Here is a 24,626-nt window from a genome sequence, read left to right as displayed (position 1 = left end):
AGCCCGCCAGAGATCATTCATCAGAGCAACCAATGCCGTCTCCGTGCTGTGTCCGGGCCTGAAACCCGATTGGTACAGGTCTAGATAATCAGTATCCTCAAGGAACAGAGGAAGCTGATGCGCCACTACGCTCTCAACAACCTTCGCAAGAAAGCGAAGGTTGGAGACCGGGCGAAAGTTGTTTAAAACAGCTGGGTCCAGGGAAGGCTTTTTGAGGAGGGGTCTCACCACCGCTTCTTTCAAGGCTGCGGGGAAACTGCCCTCTTTCAATGAAGCAGTTACCACTGCATGGATCCAGCCTCGTGTCCCATCCCGAGCCGCATAAACCAGCCAGGAGGGGCACGGGTCCAATAAGGATGTAGTGGAGCTTAGCTTCCTCATGATCCTTTCTACCTCGTCCAGAGTCACAGGATCGAACTCTTCCCAGATAACATCAACAAGACTGTCCATGTTCTTATTATGTAAGCAATATGTCTCCCCCCCCCCAAAAAAAAACCCAACAACAGACAAACAATATTCAGATATTGAAAGGAAGTTATCTCTGCCAAAAGGATTAGCTGCTTTGGAAGGGATTGCTCACATAAGGCTGGTAAATGTTCAAAGACTTGAGAAAGCAAAATTTGCAATTGTCTGCCAAGTATTGAGTTTTACAAATGTTTACCAACCATGCATCTTCCAGGAGTTAGTATATTTGTGTTGTCATTCAAGGCAATTTTTTTTCTATATGCTTCCTGCACCTGTTATAAAAGAAGCTGAAACATCTGCTCCCACATAATCTCGTATTTCTGCACTGGCTCTTTTGTTTTGTATTTACATTTGCTCTTCATCCTTACGCTGAAACCATATGGAAGTTTTGCCGTAAAATTTATTTTCAGATCCTCAAGAAACATTTGAGAAACATTTAAGCTCAGAAGTTTTAGAAAACAGTTTTCTGCTGGAAATAAAAGGTACAGGAGCTCAAAAGCACTCAGAAGCACTTCTTCCTTGCAGCTTTGCTTGAGGCCCTAAATCACAACCGGATTTGACTTGAGAACTTGTGACTTATCACTATTTCAGAAAATAATTCCCCCAAAAAAATCATGTAATGTCCAAGATTTTTTCCCCTCACATTGCTGGCTAAGGTACGTATATTTTCCTTTTTTTTCTGTTTATTTTGATTTTCTGCTTTTATTTTGCTCTTTTTAATTTTAATTACCTCAGACAAATTGTCCAATAACCAGCATCCTCATGGTCCAATATAGCCTTACACTTGAAGACAGTTATTTTGTAATAGGATATTTAAAAAAGAAACTTTGATTCGCATTTTTACATGGTCGATCTTGAGTACAGCCTCATATAATGGCAAAAGCATTGACAGCAGACTGCCTAGGCCAGGGGTAGGTAACCTCGGCTCTTTTATGACTCATGGACTTCAACTGACTCATAACTGACTCAGGAATTCTGGGAGTTGAAGTCCATGAGTCATAAAAGAGCCAAGGTTGCCTACCCCTGGCCTAGGAGTTGAAGAGTTTCCTTTTGAGCAGCTACTGCCACAGTGCAGCCATGGAGAAGATGAGAACCTTCTACTTGCCACAAGGTACCAGGTGGCCTTGAAGCCTGCTACCCCTGAGAACTGTGGGGTGAATGATAACACAAGAGTTGAGCATGTGCCACTTGCCAAAGCATAAAGCTGCTGTTGGCCTCCGTGTGCAAAATCCCAATTCCACACTTTAGGGAGGTCTGACAGTTAATTCCACACTTTAGGGAGGTCATTTTGTTCTTGTTAGATAGCAGAGCTAAGTACATTTGTGCAACTACAGAGTTAATCCAGGCTCCATTACTATTGTAAATCAAGGATTACCTGTATAGTAACAGAATCTTGCAAGTCTAAATATGTTTTCCCTTTTCCTCCCTTTATCTTCATGTGAAGTAGGGATGTAATTCTCTGAAGCATTTTCTTAAGTTATTTTCCTGGCCTGGACTCAAGCCCCTCTGATCTGACCATTGCCATAGTAGCAACTCTTCCTCCTGTTCTTCAAGGCTGTTCCCTCTTCTTTCTACAAGGTTATGACCATATGTGGTCAGTGAATTAGAAATAGCCAGCGCTAGAAACATTGTGTGATGCTCCAACTATGTTGTGAAGATCACAGAAATAATGAACTCTTTGCTTCTTAATGGAGCAAATACAAATGGCTTTGCTGAAGGAGTCTGTTTTGATATCAACCTTCATCTGTATGTTTTTTTTGTGTGTGTATTTTGGCTATTTGGTTATTTTTTGTTCTCTGTTTATTTTGTTGTTGTTTCTTTCCTTGGTCATTGTATTTTATTTTATTATGTTGTGAGCTGTCCAGTGTTGTTCTGGAGTTGAGCAGTGCTATAACTGAATAGATTAATTAAATCTGGATAGAACAAATGTCACAGAGCCATCATTAGGGAAATCCTGCTGTAATTGTGTTTTAGTTGTGTGCCTTTCTTGTGATAATATGGATCTTCTCATGCTCACTGACATTTGCAGCAATGATTTTCATAAATAAACTGAAGTTTGAGGTTTCTGTTGGAATCATGAATCCCTAGTATGGACAGTCTCCTAAATTATCATCTGCATTTGCCACACTGTCATTTTGGATAGCAAGATGGGCAGTGTATAAATGTAATAAACAAATGAATAAATTTCAGTTTGTGAATCCTACTCAGCCAATTAGAACTGTGAAAAAAGGAATTATTTTCAAAGTGAATTAACTGGGGTGTCTTTTTCTAATTTTAATGGCGGATCCTCCTTTTCACAGCCTTTGGAGTGGGAGTTATTCACAGAATTGCCTATATTTTATGTAAATGGATGGTTACACTATAAAAGGATAGACAAATATATCTCCCACACAAAGTACCATAAATAAATCATTATTTAAAATGAACAGCAACCGAGAGAAACCTGGAAAGCAAGCTCATGCAGGGCCATGATAAAGCCTGGATAAAAGGGAATGACTCAAGAAACACCAATTAATTGACTTTTAAAATACTGCTTTTTCACAAGTCTACTTGGCTGAGAAATCACAAATTGCGGTCTTGAACTTTTTTAAGGGGACTGCCAATGAAAGTCTAAGTGAGGTGGACAGTGAGTGGGAGCTTGGCAGATATCAGGACATGCTTAAATGGACATCCTGATTTTTTTGAGAAAGAACAGCTACTCCAGTGAATGCAGAAGGGAGATGAAGAGATAGGGGCGGTTAAGGAGGAAATGGCAGAGAAACCTGTTAGAATGATTTTGAAAGACAAAGATGGTTCCCAAATAGGCAGCAAAGATTGGCTCTTTTTGAAGGATTTAAACATCTTTAAACAATTCAGTGAAATTTGGCTGGAGATTTTTGCTTCCAAGCAGTGTTTCTGCTTGTGGTATTATCTGAATCCCACAAAGGTTTATTTGTGGGACACTATCAGTTTTAGGAGAGTTTCCTCTCAAGTACATTTGCTTGGAATTAAAGCTTTAGGCCCTATATTACTGCAACGTATTTATTTTCATGTGCACTTTACTGGATTCAATTCCTTTCAACTACATAAATATATTTTCAAATGTCTGTTTCATTCGTGGAAACCTTTCTATGCAGAAGCAACAGGCTTGAGTTTAGCACAAACACCATTCCATGATTAGCCATGATAAACTTTATTAATTTTAACAAGCATTGATTCATTGGAAGACCAGGCAACGAGGTTCATCACCATTACCTTTTTATAGTTACGGAGACAATAGGCTGATTCTTAATTAAGCAAGGTAAAGACTTCAGCAGAAATCATCATCATTTTCAACTATCTGAGATTTGAGGCCACTGTTAACGCAAGCCACAAATGTTTTTCCCCCCTTACAATTCAAAATAAAACACAAACTGGCTCACAAATCTATATACGTTACTGTCAACATAACAGCATAATATAAGCATGTTGAAGAACTTTTCTGCAAAGGTCCCAAAGAAACCATTTTTCCAAAGTGTTATTAATGCCAAAATTGCTTGTGATACATTGCCTGTATCTTTGAAAAGCTTAGGAAAAAAATATTAAGCCACAGGCTAGATCTTAACAAGAGTTAGCAATACAAATATGACCATTGGAGATACAGAACCAACAACACATAATTTCAAAGCCAAAGCATGAGATTTGGTTGTCTTTTGTTAAAATCAGGGGAAAATAATATGCTTCACTATGCTTCGATCCTACCCACTGACAATATACCGATAGCTGACTTGCCATAAGATAAAACATTATTTGGGGCTGATCTGAACGAAGCCTGGTTTGTAATATAAGAAACAAAGGCTAAGAACCAACTTTTAGCCAAAGAACAATATTGTGCCTAGATAAACATTTTAAAATATTTAGTTAGTAAACTATGTAAAGAGATTCTTATGAGTCGCAGAGATAATTCGAGATCATTAGGTGGTTCCAATATAATCATTAAGACTTCAGTATTAATTAGTCACCTAGTGTAATCACGACCTAAGGGCATTTAGATACCAGCAAAGACACCACAGTGAATGCTATCCACATGGTATTTGGATAACAAGAGGCTGGATACACAGTGCCTTAGGATTTGTGGGGTTTTTTTAAAAAAATACAGATACATGTCTAAATCTAAGTGATGATTTGTTGAAATAATGCTTCATTGATACTTCCTATGGGAGCATATGCTCTCAAGAATAACGCAAAAAAACGAAGAGAAACATGCAACTACGCAAGCCTCATAATAAGAGGGACAATCCTAGTACCCCTCCACTTCAAAATATGTGTCACATTGCAGAGGAAGCCACAGGGTCTCATGCCAATTCTTCTCATCTTCATACAGCCATGATCTCAATCTAGATAAGATGGTTGTCTTTTTTTGTGGAACTATTCTGTTCCTATTTTTACTTCATACCTTGCAGCAAACTAATTAGCCTTTCCCCCCAACATTACCTTAAGGAATGGATAATGCTCAATTTATTTTTTTGCAATGGTCCATTCCACTTCAGTAACTTCCAGAGCATCTCTTTCCTAATGCCTCTGTTATTTGACTCTTAAAACATTTCTCTTAAGTCAAATAATATTATCGCATAAAAGACATACTTAGAAAGCAAGTTCTCCTGTGACGTCCTGAGACTGAGTCCTTTACTTGTTCATAACCCGACAACTGAACCAGAATGCCACAGTCAGACTGCCCTTTTATCTCAAATTATGTTCTAGATTTGCAGAAATCTAGATTTGACAAAAACTGTAGTTTATTTATTTACTTCTACCATATGGATACTTCCTCCCATTTCTTAGCAGAAGTATTTCTGAAAGCTGACAGCTCCATAGGCCACTACATTTGGATTATGGATTCTTCTAATGCCAATTAGAATACCTCTAATGAATGAGGAAGTGTAGCAAAGTATTCAATGGCTTAGATGTGCAATTCTCATAACCACGTGCCATTAAGAGCCTTCCTACCCCAGGATGAAAACTATCAGCAGTCTAAAACTGGGTTTCCTAAACCATTCGCTTACAATTTCTGTGGATCTTCCCAGTCTACTGTTCATTTTTTTAAAAGAAAGCAGAAGACATACTGAAGTTGAAATGCTGGCTGGGGAGCTTGCAGACAGAAATTAATGGCACCCTGAATGGGTTTTCACACTTAATAGAAGTCCTTTAAGTGATCTTCAACACTTGGTTCCACAGCCAAATGTGATCAAAGGCTATGCTCAGAGAACAGCATGCAGAAAATCAGAGTAATCTAATTACCTCAAACAGTGACAAGCATAACAAAGCCTATAAGATTAGGTAAAGACATTATACCTATCTTCTAGAATCTAGATATATCTAGAATCTAGAACATCATTATGAAGGTACGTAGCCCTTCAAGGAACAGGAACCTCATTCTTTTAGTCAAGCAATATGAGTTGGTTGGTTAAGCAGATGATTTTTTAAACCCACTTCTTTTTGGTAACCATGGCCAAGGATATTCACAGCCTAACTTGCATGCAGAACACAGTCCAAAGCTATTGGACACCTACTGAGAAACAGCTCTAGCTTAAGTACATATAATTCTGAGGACCTAAGCAAAGGATTTATCAGATGGCACAAAATGGCCTTTCCTACTACAACTTCAGAGCATCTGAAAAGTGGGTAGGGAGGAAAAGAAATCCATGGGTCTTAAAAAGGAGTTCCAGAAATGAAAATGCTGCCTTTTTATTATCACTTTTCCCCCCAGCAGCACTACCAAAGTACCGCTTTCCCTTCTTTCCATGGCCCTTGATAAAGGGATGAAAAAGATTCATTGTCTCCTAGCACAGCCTTGTTTTCAGTCATCTGCAAAACAAGACCCTTAACAGATTGCTGTTCATACAGCCAAATGGGGCAGCAAATTCTAGGCAAGTAAGAGAACACCCCTGAAATATTTACCCTGTGAGAAACAAGGAGTGCCCACCACAAAAAGAAGCTGATGAAAACTGTGATCAGTGCAGCCTGTGCAGAAGTTAACAACTAGGTCACTGAAAATCCGGGGTGGGGGTGGGGTGTTGTTATTTTCTGTATTTCTTATTCTATAGTAGACTATGAGACAAAATGAAGGAAGTACCTTTCCATTAGACCGTAGAGTTATGAGGCAAACAATAAACCTGATGGATGCAGTCCACTAAGAACCCTCTAAGGCAAGTTTCCCCAATGAGTTTGCCAAGGACCTCTGTTAGTGGACTAAAATATTGATCGATTAACCCCAGAATTTTCCAAAAAGCAAGCACAGAGCTTAAAAATCAAAACATTCATTCTTCATTCCACAGGAAAGCCTGTAGAAAGGCAACATCATAGCATGTGGGTACATGTCTTCAGCAGGAGGCCATTCCGTGCACAGCCTGTTATGACTTCAGGTGGCAGAGTGAAATGGTGGCTCCATTAGAAAACACCCAGAAGGCAGAATAGACAGCTTCTGTGAATTCTATTTTGAATTTATAGAGCATGATGATTTTTTCCTCAGTGACCCCAAAGAAAATGACAAAACCCGCATCATAATTTAGAAGGACGCCAATCTTCGTTGCTTTGTTGCTGGGAAGACATGTCTCTTTATCATTGTGCCAAGCTGAGATCTTATTGTTGACTTTTTCGATGCACCAGGAGCTCTTATTGCGTCCTAGGCGGCTTTCCGGCCCCTGTCTTGGGATGCTCCCATAGCAGATGCCAACAGCACAGAAGTTGTTGTTCTCCAGATCAACTTCCCAGTAATGGATTCCCTTCTTGAAACACTGGAAGGAAAGCACTTGGAAGTAGTTAAAAAAGCGCCGAGGGTGCGGTTCGTAATCCTGCACTGTTTCTGTGACAGACATCTTGGTTTTATTCTCCAATAAGATGATATTCTTATGAGCAGTGTGGAGATCCAGAGTAAATTGTGTAGCAACTAGGAACAAATTCAATCGGAAGAGAAATCAGAAAACAGCAAAAAACTTGGAAACGAGAAAGCAGCAAGAAAGAAAAGGCTAGCTCTACGGTTTTATTGTCTCCTAATAAGCAGCAGGCTCCCTTTTTCTAAAATGCATCTCTTCCCCTAACCCCAAAGCCAATTAGAAAAGAGGCGCGACTGAGGCAAAAGGGCCACCATCCTAAAAAAAGACATTTCAGCCAAGATATTAAGAGCAACGTGTTGGAACAGTTGACATTCCCAAATGTTCTTAAAGGCTCGAAAAGGGCCCTCATCCCCACTTTTCTACTTTCACTGAACTTCGGTCCCATCTACACAGCTTCAGACTTGAGCCTCATTTCTCAGTGATAGCCCAGAGAAGAATCCAAGGTCTATGCCGATTACCACAGAATTCCTTCAAGAGGTTAATCAAATACCTATAAGAAGCCCTCAAGATACAGAAGTGCCAATAGCTTCCCTCCTGGTCCCCATATAGTCATCATGAGCATTAGCCACATATATAATTTACCTACTCTATTAAAAAATGCTCACTTTTATTTTATCTCAAAGGATCACAGAATTCTACATTTTGCAAAAAAAAAGCGGAAGAAATAGATCTTCTCCCTCCATACTATATACGCTTTCACCACGTCTCTAAGAAATCAAACAAAAAGCCACCAAACGCTACCACCGAAGGAACTGCATAGATTCTATTATCATTCAATTGCTCTGTTTCTACCACTTTTTCTGTTCTACAAAATCCACTGCAGTACAGTCGCCAGGATACGAAGCAGCCATCCAGGTTCAATAGCATGACAAGAAGGGAAAATCCCTTAACTATAATATGGCACATACATTTAACAAAAAAATCTTCCTCCATATTTATTTATTTATTTTGAGGGACTCAGGGCGGTTTACAGGGCAAATTAAAACAGTACAATATATACAGGTTAGAATTAAATTAAATTAAATAGCCCCAAAATAATTAAAAATTAAAAAAAATTTTAAAAAAATTTAATTTTAAAATTTTTAAAAATTAAAAATTAAAACCTTAACCCAAAACCTTCAGTCCAGGCCGGCAAGCTCGAATAGCCAAGCTTTTAGGTCCTGGCGAAATAATTCCACTAAATTATGGCAAAATTCTTTTGGATTCCTTTGCAAATTACTTTAGTTTATTCATCCTAAATAACTTAGTGACATCAGAAACATTTTCCTATCCATTTCTAGCTCCAGATCATTCATCAACAAGGTAAAAAGAAATGATCTTGAGAACATTTCGTTCCACTATGTATTTCTGAAAACCCAATAAGTTATGGATGCATAAGAGGAGCTGTCCACTAAAACCACAGTCATAATAAAGGTAGCAGTCCTCGACCTATGACCACAATTGAGCCCAAAATTTTGGTTGCTAAGTGAAAAGCTGTTAAGTGAATTTTTGCCCCATTTTACCATCCTTTTTTGCCATGGTTGTTAAGCAAATCACTGCAGCTGTTAAGTTAGCAACACAGTTGCTAAGTGAATCTGACTTCCCCCATTGACTTTGCTTGTCAGGTCACAAAAGGTGATCAAGTGACCCCAGGACACTGCAACCGTCATAAACGAGTCAGTTGCCAAGCAACAATCATAAGTGTGAAAAACGGTCATAAGTCACTTTTTAGTGCCGTTGTAACTTTGAATGGTCACTAAATGAAATGTTGTAAATCAAGGACTACTTGTAATCCCAAAGCAATTATATTTCATGAAGTCCAAACAGCAGCGATCTCTCAGGTCAACGCCATCAACATAAGTTGATATTCAATGAACCCTTATAAATATTTGAAGAAAGGACTTATTACTATTACTTCTGCAAATTATTCTTTTTCAACATACTGTAGCCTTACTGTTTTATTTAAAGAAATAGGCCAGAAATCAGAAACATGTTTTCTACGGAAACATGACTGGTGAGATTATAATGGTGTGCCAATTTTGGGGGTACTTTTTGAGCTGATCTTTAAAACAGGGGTGTCAAACTGCTGGCCTGTGGGCCGTATATGTCATCAGGAAACTGCGCCCACCCCATTGCCGGCACATGACATTGCGAGTTTGACATGTCTGCTTTAAAAGGTGAAAGCCTTAACCTTCCACCTGACTTTTAACCTTAATTGATTAAAGTTTGGAACAACCCACTATGAAGCTAGATGTCGATCATTTTATATGCTCTATTTTACGCCGGATGGTTTTGTTTTATTAAATGTTTTCTCGGAATGAATCCTAATCATAATTATTAATATCCCACGATTTTTAATTATTAATGTTGCCTCATTTCCAAAATTTATACCACATTAGTTACTTACATTCCAGAAGCTCCTGTCTTGATTTTGTTAAAAAAGTATCAAGAGTTGTTGTTTCACTCGTTGTCTCAGCTCTGTTGGAGCTTTGTCCTCTCCTCCTGGGACTTTGCACTATAGTTACCAAACAAGATAAAAAATCACACCTTTACAAACTCATTAAAAGTTATTATATATATTACACTGAAATGAGAAGACTGCCAAGTTTTATACATCTCTACAAGACAGGCAAAAATTTGTACTAGCTGTTGACATGTAGTTTTAGTTCATCATTCCATATGTGGTTGACATTTGGTTTTGATTACATAAGATTTAATCTGATGGGTAGAACCATCAGCATATCAGAAGCAGACATAGTTATTGTATCTGTATCTAAACAGAGAATAAAAAACAACCACGCTCAAAGAACGCCAAGGGCTGCATGGTTCAGAACAACCTGTCCTGCATTTTGTCCCCCACTGGCATGTCAATTGGTGGAATACTTTCCAATTCAAGCAGCAAGGACCTCACAGTTTAATCCTAAACTACCAATATTCTTTTCTATTGGTATTCTGAACCAGCCACTGAATATAATCTACACTCAGGTCAGAATCTCCAGCTCCTTTCAGATCTGGTGGTCAATAACATTTCAGGAATGGAATTCTTCTCCCTTCTGCTTCTATTTGCTCTGCATGCCTCCACGGGCACAAAGTTGTGGTAGGAGATTTTACATTCATCATCAGACAAACCAAGATTCAAGATCTGGCAGTAGAGAACAGCATTAGTATTGTGAGGTGTACAAAACTCTAGCTTTCTAAAGCTCTTAACTCTAAATTATGGATTTCCAGAGCCTAGAAGAATCCTGATGATACCACTCTAATGGCAGAAAGTGAAGAGGAACTGAAGAGTCTCTTGTTGTGAGTGAAGAGGGAGAGTGCAAAAGTTGGGTTGAAACTAAACATTAAGAAAACCAAGATCATGGCATCCGGCCCTCTCAATTCCTGGCAAATAGATGGGGAAGAAATGGAGGTAGTGACAGATTTTATTTTCCTGGGCTCCAAGATCACTGCAGATGGGGACTGTAGTCAAGAAATTAAAAGACGCTTGCTCCTCGGGAGGAAAGCCATGGCAAATCTAGACAGCACACTAAAAAGCAGAGACATCACCCTGTCAACAAAAGTGCGTATAGTCAAGGCTATGGTCTTCCCAGTTGCAATGTATGGCAGTGAAAGTTGGACCATAAGAAAGGCTAAGCGCAAAAGAATTGAGGCCTTTGAACTCTGGTGCTGGAGAAGACTCCTGCGAGTCCCTTGGACTGCAAGGCGATCAAACCGGTCAGTCCTAGAGGAGATCAACCCTGACTGCTCTTTAGAAGGCCAGATCCTGAAGCTAAAACTCAAATACTTTGGCCACCTAATGAGGAGGAAGGACTCACTGGAGAAGAGTCTAATGCTGGGAAAGATTGAGGGCAATAGAAGAAGGGGACGACAGAGAATGAGGTGGCTGGATGGAGTTACTGAAGCAGTAGGCGTGAGCTTAAATGGACTCCAGAAGATGGTAGAGGACAGGAAAGCCTGGAGGAACATTGTCCATAGGGTCGCGATGGGTCGGACACGACTTCGCAACTAACAACAACAACAGAAGAATCCTGTTTAAAGGAAAACAGAGGAAGGGCTGCAACAATCATTATTACAAGCCAGAACTGTAGTGCATGAAAATTTCCTACTGAAAAGTAGTAAACATACACAATGGCCCTAAGTGAGTCACTTTTGCCCATTGCTCATGACACCACTAATCTGTTTTTCCAACAAGAATGCTTTTTAAAAGCCTTCTTACCACTCTTTTTTCTGATGATCTCAACAATTCCATCTAACCTCAATCCAACTAATTCTGTGAACTTAGTTTTCTTGGCTCTAATATTCTCCCTGTACCTGGCAGTAGCCATTTAGCATTATTTACTATTCTATTTCAGCATTAATCTCACTAGTGCTCACTAGAAGCTATGGCAGCGCAGTGGTTAAAATACAGTATTGCAGGCTGACTCTGCCCACAGCCAGTAGTTCGATCCTGACCGGCTCAAGATTAACTCAGCTTTCCATCCTTCCGAGGTTAGTAAAATGAAGACCCCAGATTATTCGGGGCAATATGCTGATTCTGTAGACCACTTAGAGAGGGCTGTATATAAGTCTAAGTGCTATTGCTATTGCTAGATCTCTTGCCCTGTGGAATGAAAAAGATTAAGGGGAAAGCGACTACAAACATATAGCATTTTCTCAAGAAACTGGGAGATCCTTTACAACCAACCAATAACTTAACATCTGTAAAGAACAGATGGTGAGAGATTTACACCAAGGCCACTAATGAATATTTGTGATTTTAATAAGGCCTACGTAACCATTACTCCCTTGTACATTTAGAATGCTGTTTTGAGATGCGCATTTCTGAAAGCTGAGGACCCAAATATCTCAAGAGTAAAACGTGCCACTGAAAATGTATGGACTACATTAAATTGGTAGACACAACTGAAAGCGCGGAGGTAGCAAACAAAGCAAACAAAATCTAATTGTGCTAAGAAAAAGTATCACATAGGGGGTTAAAGCCACAGGTGCAATTTTATCATGGCCAGATCACAGCACAATTACTTCTACTCCATGTCAACAAATGCCCTGTTGAACTTCCTGAAATTTCAGCAGAGGCAGCTATTCCTCAAATTTTAATCAGTGGAGTTCATTGGCAAGCGGAGTCACGCGATTGGTTAAAAGACTGAACTTACCGCGTTTGGCAGGGCGATTTCTCTGCTCTGAAAAGAAAAAGATATGTCTAGTTAGTTATTTGGGAACGAGATGAACAACTCTCTCAGAATGGACAAGCATTAGATCCTGTGGCTAGCTCTCATTAGGATTTACAGAAGTTTTTAAAAGCGTTACCAATTTGACTTGATTATCCCAATGATTTATTTTAGCAATGTGGAAATTACCGTCACACCACCAGTAAATTTACTTAAATTTCAACATGTTTATTGAAACAAAAAAATCAAAAGCTATAAAAAATCGGGTATTTGGAATACAAGAAAGCACGGATCCAATGATAAGCTTAAGACTTTTGGAAAAGTAGAGAAGCCAGAATCAAGTCAAAAGTCAGTCTAAGACAGACATGTCAAACACAAGGCCCGGGGGCCGGATCCGGCCCGCAAAGTGGTTTCATGTGGCCCGCAAAGCCATCCTGGAAACAGTGAGGGAACGGCCCCCTCTGCCTTGGCCCTGGCCCAGAGACCCTCCTTCTGCCAGAGACCCTCAGATCTGTCCCACTCTTGCCCAGGCCCCCATAGGCACCCTTGATGCGAACGATGTAGAGCTGGCCACGCCCACCCAGTAGGCCATACGCACTCTAGCCACGCCCAGCCAGTAGGCCACGCCCACCCTGGCCACACCCACCCAGCCCCCTGAGGGCAATTGCAATGCTGATGTGGCCCTCAATAAAATTGAGTTTGACACCTCTGGTCTAAGAGATCATGCAACAAGGGGAGGAAAAGCTTTTCTGGGGGGAAAAAAGCAGTTTAGTTTACCGTTATTTTTATCAGTGGCATATGCACCGTCTCCTTGGAAAAAAAGAAGAAGAATGCCATTCAATTTTGGCACAAGTACAAGCAGAGTCCAGCTTTATTCCAAGTACATTTTTAGTTTTCTACGCAAGCTAGTATTTCTACTGTAATCTTGAGACTTGCGAGCCAACACAATTGTTACCTGCATCCCACCAATTCCTGATCCCTATAGATTAGAAGGAGCAAAGATCTGACATGAAATGAATTACAATATATTACAGAATGCAGTGATGTTTATTTATTATTTATTATTTTATTAGTTGAATTTATATACCGCCCTATTCCCGAAGGACTCAGGGCGGTTCACAGGGCAATTCAAACAGTCCAAAACAGAATAAAATGGAATTAAATTAGTACAGGCCCACAATTCCTAATAACAATAAAATTAAAATTTTAAAATTAATTTAATATAATTTAATATAATTTAATTAAATACTTTAAAATGTTAGCAGGAAATGTGAAAAAGATAAGGTTTTAAAAACCTATGAGGTGAGAAAAATTGTGTATTAGGGCAGAGGTCACCAACCTTTTTATGCTGGCAGCCGGGAGGGAAAGGGAACAGCTGGGAAATTTGCGCACGTGTACACATGCATGTATGCATGCAGACAAGGCCGGGTATGAACGGGGCTGCGCACAAACACATGGTGCTAGCAGCCCATTTCCACGGGCACTAGCCGCCACTGCTGCTAGCCTTGCACGCATATGCAAATGGACTGCACAATCTGCATGGTGCTAGAAGCCCTGTTTGTTCATGCACGCAGGCACTAGCCATCACCGCTGCTAGCTCCGTGTGCATGTGCAAATTGGTGTGCGCTCTAGCGCGAATGGAAGCAAGTGCATGCATACACATGCTTGCATTGGCCAGCAGAGCATGGCCCAGCAGAGAGCCGCAGACTATAGGTTGGGGATCCCTGTATTAGGTAGGGAACATTAGCTGCAAAATAAGTAGAAGAACAGAGAAACAAAGGACAGTTGCAAAAATACAATCAGCAATAGAGAGGAACAGATAAGATTAAGAGGGGGGGAGGAAAACACGTTGCTGAATCATCATGATGTAAGCAAATTGTTTTGGAAATAGATGAAAAAGACTCGAAAAGAGCCTCTACCGGAGTGAATGAAATTAAAAAAAAAATGTGATAAAAAGATCAGGGATGAAACTGAAGCAGGAGAGGTCTGCATACAGCAAGATGTGAAGGAATGATACTGAAATGTATGTATAAATAATAGTGTAGAAAAAAATGCTGAAAAGAACATCATAAATACTGTGAGAATGCTGAACAAATGTATAAGGTAAAGGTTCCCCCGCACATGTGTGCTAGTCGTTTCCAACTCTAGGAGCCGGTGCTCATCTCCATTTCAAAGCCGAAGAGCCAGCTTTTGTCCGAGGACGTCTCCGTGGTCATGTGGCCGGCATGACTAGACGCCAAAGGCGCACGGAACGCTGTTACCTTCCCACCGTAGTGGTCCCTATTTTTCTACTTACATTCTTACGTGCTTTCGAACTGCTAGGTTGGCAGAAGCTGGGACGAGTAACAGGCACTCACTCTGTTACGCGGCACTCGGGATTCGACCCGCCAAACTGCCGACCTTCTGATCGACAAGCTCAGCGTCCTAACCCACTGTATCCCTGAACAAATGTATGGACTCAGGTATAAACCACGTCATGACAGAAATGTTAAAATCGCCACACTGTTCTTCCCAAGCTAAGCAGCATTATTGCAGTTGCAGAAAAGAAATAAGAAATAGTAGGCCAAATGAATTAAGACATGGGATGAGAAGGAAATATAGCTAAGTGTACTGTTCATCAGTGCCATTCACTACTTTCTTCCCCCACATCCATACAGAACTTCAAGCCTTTGGCCTTTAGACGTCTTACCACCCTTTCTTGGATGATCTCAACAATTTCATCCAACCTCAGTCCAAGGTCCGCATTTACACTCTAGATCAAGTACAGGCAGTCCTCGATTTACGACCGCAATTGCACCCAAAATGTCTGTTCTTAAATGAGACATTTTTCAACCTTTCTTGCAACAGTTGTTAAGTGAATCATTGCAGTTGTTAAGTTAGCAACATGGTTGTTAAGTGAATCTGGGTTTCCCCATTGACTTTGCTTGTCAGAAGGTCATAATCATAATCTAATAGTGAAGTTGGAAGGGACCTTGGAGGTCATCTAGTCCAACCCCCTGCTCAAGCAGGAAACCCTATACCATTTCAGACAAATGGCTGTCCAGTCTCTTCTTAAAAACTTCATGTTGGAGCATTCACAGCTTGTGGAGGCAGGTTGTTCCACTGGTTAATTGTTCTGTCAGGAAATTTGTCCTTAGTTCTAGGTTCCTTCTCTATTAGTTTCCATCCATTGCTTCTTGTCCTGCCCTTGGGAGCTTTGGAGAATAGCCTGAGTCCCTCCTCTTTGTGGCAGCCCCTGAGATATTGGAACACTGCTACCATGTCCCTCCTCGTCCTTCTCATTAAACTAGACATACCCAATCCCAGCAACTGTTCCTTATATGTTTTAGCCTCCAGACCTCTAATCATCTTTGGTGCTCTTCTCTGTACTCTTTCCAGAGTCTCAACATCTTTTTTACATCGTGGTGACCAAAACTGGATGCAGTATTCCAAGTGTGGCCTTACCAAGCCATTGTAAAATGGTATTAATACTTCACGTGATCTTGATTCTATCCCTCTTGTTAATGCAGCCTAGCACTGTGTTAGCTTTTTTGGCAGCTGCAGCACACTACTGGCTCATATTTAAGTGATTGTCTATTAGGACTCCAAGATCTCTCTCAGTTACTACTATTGAGCAAGGTACCCCATACACTATACCTGTACATTTGGTTTTTCTTGCCTAAATGTAGAACCTTACTTTTTTCACAATTGAATTTCATTTTGTTAGATAGCGCCCAGTGTTCAAGTCTGTCCAGATCCTCCTGTATCATAAGCCTGTCTTCTGGAATGTTGGCTACTCCTGCCAGCTTGGTGTCGTCTGCAAATTTGATGAGTTCCCCATCTATCCCCTCGTCCAAATCGTTGATGAAGATGTTGAGGAGCAGTGGGCCCAGAACAGAGCCCTGGAGCACCCCACTACACACTTCCCTCCATGTAGATGAGGTTCCATTGAGGACCACACGCTGAATACGGCCACTCAGCCAGGTACGAATCCATCTGGTGGTGATGCTGTCTAAGCCACATTTGTCTATCTTGTTGTTGTTGTTAGTTGCGAAGTCGTGTCCGACCCATCGCGACCCTATGGACAATGTTCCTCCAGGCTTTCCTGTCCTCTACCATCTTCTGGAGTCCATTTAAGCTCACGCCTACTGCTTCAGTAACTCCATCCAGACACCTCATTCTCTGTCGTCCCCTTCTTCTATTGCCCTCAATCTTTCCCAGCATTAGACTCTTCTCCAGTGAGTCCTTCCTCCTCATTAGGTGGCCAAAGTATTTGAGTTTTAGCTTCAGGATCTGGCCTTCTAAAGAGCAGTCAGGGTTGATCTCCTCTAGGACTGACCGGTTTGATCGCCTTGCAGTCCAAGGGACTCGCAGGAGTCTTCTCCAGCACCAGAGTTCAAAGGCCTCAATTCTTTTGCGCTCAGCCTTTCTTATGGTCCAACTTTCACTGCCATACATTGCAACTGGGAAGACCATAGCCTTGACTATACGCACTTTTGTTGACAGGGTGATGTCTCTGCTTTTTAGTGTGCTGTCTAGATTTGCCATGGCTTTCCTCCCGAGGAGCAAGCGTCTTTTAATTTCTTGACTACAGTCCCCATCTGCAGTGATCTTGGAGCCCAGGAAAATAAAATCTGTCACTACCTCCATTTCTTCCCCATCTATTTGCCAGGAATTGAGAGGGCCGGATGCCATGATCTTGGTTTTCTTAATGTTTAGTTTCAACCCAACTTTTGCACTCTCCCTCTTCACTCACAACAAGAGACTCTTCAGTTCCTCTTCAGTTTCTGCCATTAGAGTGGTATCATCTGCATATCTTAGGTTGTTGATATTTCTTCCAGCAATCTTAATTCCAACTTTTGATTCATCTAGCCCTGCCTTTCTCATGATGTGCTCTGCATATAAGTTAAATAGGCAAGGCGACAGTATACAGCCTTGCCGGACTCCTTTCCCAATTTTGAACCAATCAGTGGTTCCGTGTCCAGTTCTCACTGTTGCTTCTTGGCCCGCATATAGGTTTTTCAAGAGACAAATAAGATGTTCTGGTACTCCCATCTCCTTAAGAACTTGCCACAGTTTGTTATGATCCACACAATCAAAGGCTTTAGCATAGTCAATGAAGCAGTAGAAGATGTTTTTCTGGAACTCTCTAGCTTTCTCCATGATCCAGCGTATGTTGGCAATTTGATCTCTAGTTCCTCTGCCTCTTCGAAATCCTGCCTGTACTTCTGGTAGTTCTTGATCCACATACTGCTGGAGTCTAGCTTGTAGGATTTTAAGCATAACTTTACTAGCATGAGAAATGAGTGCAATGGTGCGATAGTTTGAACATTCTTTGGCACTGCCTTTCTTTGGAATTGGAATGTAAACTGATCTTTTCCAATCCTGTGGCCGCTGTTGAGTTTTCCAAATTTGCTGGCAAATTGAGTGTAGCACTTTTACTGCATCGTCTTTTAAGATTTTGAATAGCTCAGCTGGAATACTGTCACCTCCACTAGCTTTGTTGTCTATCTTATCAAGTAGTAATTTGTGATCTACTTTATCAAATGCCTTACTGAAGTCCAAGTAAAATAATAATAATAATAATAATAATAATAATAATAATAATAATAATAATAATAATAATAATAATAATAATAATAATAATAAATAAGCTGGAAGGGACCTTGGAGGTCAGCTAGTCCAACCCCCTGCTAAGGCAGGAAACCCTATACCATTTCAGACAAATGGCTGTCCAGTCTCTTCTTAAAAACTTCCAGTGTTGGAGCATTCACCACTTCTGGAGGCAGGTTGTTCCACTGGTTAGTTGTTCTAACTGTCAGGAAGTTTCTCCTTAGTTCTAGGTTGCTTCTCTCCTTGACTAGTTTCCATCCATTGCTTCTTGTCCTGCTTTCAGGTGCCTTGGAGAATAGCTTGGCTCCCTCTTCTTTGTGGCGGCCCTAGATATTGGAACACTGCTATCATGTCACCCCTCACCCTTCTCCTCATTAAACTACACATATCCAATTCCAGCAACCGTTCCCTATATGTTTTAGCCTCCAGTCCCCCAATCACCTTTGTTGCTCTTCTCTGTACTCTTTCTAGAGTCTCGACATCTTTTTTACATCGTGGTGACCAAAACTGGATGCAGTATTTCAGGTGTGGCCTTACCAAGGCATTGTAAAGTGGTATTAGTACTTCACGTGATCTTGATTCTATCCCTCTGTTAATGCAGCCTAGCACTGTGTTGGCTTTTTTGGCAGCTGCAGCACACTGCTGGTTCATATTTAAGTGATTGTCCACTAGGACTCCGAGATCCCTCTCTCAGTTACTACTATCGAGCAAGGTACCACCTATACTATACCTGTGCATTTGATTTTTCCTGCCTAAATGCAGAACCTTACTTTTTTCACAATTGAATTTCATTTTGTTAGATAGTGCCCAGTGTTCGAGTCTGTCCAGATCCTCCTGTATCTTAAGCCTATCTTCTGGAGTATTGGCTATTCCTGCCAGCTTGGTGTTGTCTGCAAATTTGATGAGTTCCCCATCTATCCCCTCATCCAAATCGTTGATGAAGATGTTGAAGAGCACTGGGCCCAGAACAGAGCCCTGGGGCACCCCACTACACACTTCCTTCCATGTAGATGCGGTTCCATTGAGGACCACACGCTGAATACGGCCTGTCAGCCAGCTACGAATCCATCTGGTGGTGATGCTATCTAACCCACATTTTTCTATCTTATCAAGTAGTAGGTTGTGATCTACTTTATCCAATGCCTTACTGAAATCCAAGTAAATTAAATCTACAGCATTCCTCTGGTCCACTAGTTTTGTCAGTTGGTCAAAGAATGCAATAAGATTTGTCTGGCACGATCTGTTTTTGACAAACCCATGTTGGCTTTTAGTGATAACTTTGTTCTCATCAAGGTGTTCGCTGATTTGTTGTTTGATTATCTTTTCCAGAATCTTCCCAGGTATTGAGGTCAGGCTGATAAGTCTGTAATTTCCTGGATCCATTTTTTCTCCTTTGTTGAAGATGGGAACTACATCTCTTTTCCAGTCCTCTGGTAATTCCGCAGTGCTCCAGGATCTTTGAAAAATATAGTTTAGTGGTTCTGAGATCACATCTGCCAGTTCCTTGAGAACCTTTGGGTGTAATTCATCCGGTCCTGGTGATTTGAACTCGTCTAGGCTGGACAGGTGCTCACCATTTTCTTGCCTATCTTAACTTGTGTTTCTATTCTGTTTTTTATGGCACTATTTTTGATAGGTTGGTCTGTTTTTTCCCTTTGTGTAAAGAGAGATGCAAAAAACGAGTTAAATAGTTCTGCTTTCTCCCTGCTGCTTGTCACCTTCTTGCCACTTTCACGCACTAATGGACCAATCATTTCCTTCACTTTTTTCTTGTTTTTTACATGCTGAAAGAAGCTTTTTTCTGTTATTTTTGATTTTGGTTGCAAGCCTTAGTTCAAGCCTTAGCTTTCCTCACTTCGTCTTTGCAGGCTCGGGCTATTTGCTGATATTCTGACTTAGTTATGTGCCCCTCTTTCCACTTTCTATACTTGTCCTTTTTATCTTTCAATTTATCAGAGACTTCTTTATGCAGATCCTGTGACCCTGGGATACAGCAACGGTCATAAATGTGAACCAGTTGCCGAGCAACTGAATTTTGATCATAGGACGGTGGGGATGCTTCAAAGGTCATAACAGTGAAAAACGGTCATAAGTCACATTTTTTTCACTGCCGCTGTAACTTTGAATGGTCACTAAATGAACTGTTGTTGAGGACCACCTACTGTATATGACATAGTGCTTAGAAGAGGCGCTTTTATAGTGTAAACAACTAGAGAACCCCACCAAATATTTACATGTTCCACCCATGTGATACCACAATGTTGCGAGCTGCACTGCAGTCTTCTGGGTGCAATTCAAAGTGCTGGTTGCTACTCTTAAAGCCCTACATGGCATGGGCCCAGTTCACTGGCAAGATCACCTTTCCCTAGTTTGATTTATGCTCATTCTACCAGATCTGGTTGTGGGACCGTGTTCCAGGCATGTTCAATGAAGGGCTCCAGGAAGCGTGCTCTCTCTGTTGCAGTGCCCACCCTACAGAACAAGCTTCCCTATGAGACACAGTCAGCCCTGACTCTACTAGCTTTCTGGAAGCCCTTGAAGTCCTGGCTTTCCACCAACCACACCATCACCCCCTGCTATTGGGATAGGATGCTAGTATAATTATATGTGATTAGGGGATACTGAAATTTCACTGAGCCTCAATTTGGTTTCTTTGGATAGGTAAGTGGCCACATTAATTGATGTATACATAAACAAAGGGTAAATAACTTGTGTGATAAAACATGTCTGAGCAGGGGGTTGGACTAGATGACGTCCAAGGTCCCTTCTAACTACTACTACTACTACTACTACTGCTACTACTACTACTTATGATAATGATGATGATGATGATGATGTTAGAATGAAGTGACCCAAAAGTCCTAACTCAGCTTGACTGCCTTTGGGAGAGTGCTCTTAGTCTCTAGACTGATTCGTAAGGTTGTAGGGAAGAATCAAAGGGGAGGATTGTTATAAACAAAATGCCCACTGCTCATCATTAGCTCGTTTTATCTCATGCAATGGTTTTAATGATCCATAAAGTTCCAACTCTTCCAACATTTAACAGCACAACGAGGGAAGCTTCTTTCTATCCTTCCTTTCCTTAAGACCAAGCTAAAGAGCAGCATCCTTCAGACAGAAAGATCAATTGTTCCAGGGACTCCTGCTGCCTGCTCTGACCTCAAAAACTCCACCATGCGCAAAGAATATCCATCACTCTGATTTGCTCTAAATACTCACTAGTTTTTCCTACAGCTGCTGGATATGCCTCTTCTACCATGGGCGTCTTCAATGGGACTACAAAAATGCCGGCATTACCTAAAAGCACATAAGCAAAGACAAGAAAAGCCAGGAATCTTGTCAAAAGGAGGTAGGTAACAAGGAACAAAAGAGAAATGTTGCTGGAAGCAGAGGAAGGAGGCTGGGTGCTGAGCACAAGGTAATTCTGTCCACCTCATCAGCAGTTACTGGAGTTGTGGGTATGAGAGTGAGCAAATGTACACAGCAACCAATAAAATTCTCCCCCCACTTTAAATTCATTGCTTCTCTGTAAATTCAAGAAGAACTTGACGTTCCTCAGCATTTCACTTATTTGAAAGTGATCCTTGTGTTCCTTATTATTTCTCTGCTCTTGACCAGGTTTGTCTTCTATGCCCTAGCAGTTCCTGTCTGGAAAACACAGGTAGAAAGGTAGGGGGGGCTTACAAGATCTCAACCAAGTGTACGTGTGTGAGTTGAGTGACCATAAGCTGAACTTAGGAGCATATAGAACATCTACACTACAGAAAGTGTCTGACAGGGAATTTCCCCCCCCCCCCCCTTTAAGGATCTTTTCCCTCTATAACCTCTTTAAATGTAAAGGTTTCCCTGTCCAGTCGTCTCTAGGGAGTGAGCTCATTTGTTTCCTGGCCGAGGGAGCCTGCATGGTCCTAAGACATTTCTGTGTCCATGTGGTCAGCATGACTTAATTCTAACAGAGATGAAATGATGGAAGGTGTTGAAACCACAAAAACCTTGGGGGTGGGCAGGGAGCGATCAATCAATATTGGAATTCAACATTATACAAGCACAAGCAATAGAACACAGTCAAACTAGAGTCTTAGGCTTTAAGAGAGATAATTTCAATAAACCTAGAGAGGGCTTGGGAAGGATTCCATGGATGAGAATCCTCAAGGGGAAAACAACTCAAGAGGCTTGGGCAATTTTGAAAAATGAGATTATGAAAGACCAGTCTAGCACAATACCAATGAAGAAGAAAAATAAAGCTCTCAAAAGAAACCAGCATGGCTGCATAAAGAACTCTCTGATAAACTGAAAGACAAAAAAGGACAACTATAAAAAGTGGAAAGAGGGGCACATAACTAAGGCAAATAGACCGAGCTTGCAAAGATGAAGTGAGGAAAGCTAAGGCTCAAAATGAACTAAGGCTTGCAACCAAAGTCAAAAATAACAAAAAAACTTTGAATTGGGTATGTCTAGTTTAATAAAATGATAGCAGTGTTCCAATATCTCAGGGGCTGCCACAAAGAAGAGGGAGTCAGGCTATTCTCCAAAGCACCTGAAGGCAGGACAAGAAGCAACGGATGGAAACTAATCAAGGAGAGAAGCAACCTAGAACTAAGGAGAAACTTCCTGACAGTTAGAACAATTAACCAGTGGAACAACCTGCCTCCAGAAGCTGTGAATGCTCCAACACTGGAAGTTTTTAAGAAGAGACTGGACAGCCATTTGTCTGAAATAGTATAGGGTTTCCTGCCTGAGCAGGGGGTTGGACTAGATGACCTCCAAGGACCCTTCCAACTATTGTTGTTTATTTTATTTATTTATTTAATACTATTTCTATACCGCCCTTCTCCCGAAGGACTCAGGGCGGTGAACAGGGCAAGAATAAAAATACAGATTACAAAAGTTAAAACAAGATTAAATAAATGCCCACATACTAAAATACATCTTTAAAACTCAATAAAATAACCATAACAAACCCCCCCCCCCTCCAATCCCTTCATCAGGCCAGGCCAGCTTGTTCAAAAAAGTATGTTTTTAGCTCGCGGCGAAAGGAGCGAAGGTCGGGCGCCGTCCGGAGCTCAACCGGTAGCTGATTCCATAGCTCCGGGGCGCCCACAGAGAAGGCCCTCCCCCTGGGGGCCACCAGTCGACATTCTCTGACCGGTGGCACCCTGAGGAGGCCCTCTCTGTGGGAACGCACAGGGCGGAGGGAAGTCGATGCCGGCAGCAGGTGTTCCCTCAGGTACTCCGGGCCCCTGCCACGTAGGGCTTTGAATACCATTACTAGTACCTTGAATCTCACCCGGAAGGCAACCGGTAACCAATGCAGCTCGCGGAGCAGAGGTGTAACGTGGGAGTATCGGGAGACTCCCAACACAACTCTCGCGGCTGCATTCTGTACCAGTTGGAGCTTCCGGGTGGTCCTCAAGGGCAGCCCCATGTAGAGAGCGTTGCAGTAGTCTAGTCGAGAGGTCACGAGCGCATGAGTGACCGTGCATAGATCATCCCGGCTTAGATAGGGCCGCAACTGGCGCACCAGGCGAACCTGGGCGAAAGCCCCCCTAGTCACAGCTCCTATGTGGTCTTCCAGGGTGAGCCGTGAATCTAGGAGGACTCCCAAGTTGCGAGCCCTATCTACGGGGGGTAATAATTCGCCCCCCATAGCGAGAGGTGGAATGTCCGAATAAACCCGGGATGAAGGTATGCAAAGCCACTCGGTCTTGTCGGGGTTGAGTTGAAGTCTGTTCCTCCCCATCCAGACCCGAACCGCCTCCAGGCAACGGGACATCACGGTGAGGGCATCACTGGGGTGGTTTGGGGTCGAAAGGAAAAGCTGGGTATCATCAGCATACTGATGATACCCAACTCCAAAACCACGAATGATCTCACCCAGCAGTTTCATATAGATGTTGAACAGGAGAGGCGAGAGGACCGACCCCTGAGGAACTCCACAAATGAGAGACCTCGCGGTCGACCTCTGCCCTCCTGCCAACACCGACTGCGAGCGTCCCTGGAGATAGGAGGAGAACCACTGTAAAACCGTGCCTCCCACTCCCAATCCCCTGAGACGCCGCAGCAAGACACCATGGTCGATGGTATCGAAAGCCGCTGAGAGGTCTAATAGGACCAGAACAGAGGAATGCCCCCTGTCCCGAGCCCTCCAGAGATCATTCACCAGCGCGACCAATGCCGTCTCTGTGCAGTACCCGGGCCTGAAACCCGATTGGTACGGGTCTAGATAATCCGCTTCATCCAGGACCAGAGGGAGCTGATGTGCCACCACACTCTCAACAACCTTCGCAAGAAAGCGAAGGTTGGAGACAGGACGAAAGTTGTTCAATACAGCTGGGTCCAAGGCAGGCTTCTTGAGGAGAGGCCTCACCACCGCCTCTTTCAAGACGGCGGGGAAGCTGCCCTCACTCAAAGAAGCCGATATAACTGCCTGGAACCAGCTGCGTGTCCTCTCCTGGGCTGCATAGACCAGCCAGGAAGGGCACGGGTCCAGTAAACATGTGGTGGTGCTCAGCCTCCCCATGATCCTGTCCACTTCCTCCGGAGTCACAGAATCAAACTCCTCCCAGGTGAT

General features: G+C 42.0%; 1 protein-coding gene across 4 annotated transcripts in view; it reads right to left on the bottom strand.

Annotated features, from left to right (window-relative positions):
• Positions 1 to 3,621: 3,621 nt before the first annotated feature.
• Positions 3,622 to 24,626, bottom strand: part of LOC308661957 (E3 ubiquitin/ISG15 ligase TRIM25-like) — a 38,059-nt gene continuing 17,054 nt past the window's right edge. The window contains exons 6-10 of one of the 4 annotated variants that reach the window (XM_081317261.1): positions 21,275 to 21,352; positions 13,241 to 13,273; positions 12,449 to 12,475; positions 9,703 to 9,810; positions 3,622 to 7,369 (exon numbers count right to left, since the gene is read on the bottom strand). In XM_081317261.1, the coding sequence (XP_081173387.1) occupies positions 6,834 to 7,369; positions 9,703 to 9,810; positions 12,449 to 12,475; positions 13,241 to 13,273; positions 21,275 to 21,352 (782 nt within the window). In that variant the 3' untranslated portion in view covers positions 3,622 to 6,833. The remainder of the gene's footprint in view (positions 7,370 to 9,702; positions 9,811 to 12,448; positions 12,476 to 13,240; positions 13,274 to 21,274; positions 21,353 to 24,626) is intronic. The other 3 variants (XM_081317262.1, XM_081317263.1, XM_081317264.1) reach the window with 3 other exon arrangements.

Source organism: Vipera berus, assembly GCF_964194415.1.
Source record: "Vipera berus genome assembly, chromosome: 2".
Classification (NCBI taxonomy): Eukaryota; Metazoa; Chordata; class Lepidosauria; order Squamata; family Viperidae; genus Vipera; species Vipera berus.
Note: the sequence above shows the minus strand (reverse complement) of the source record. Positions and strands in the feature narration are given on the sequence as shown.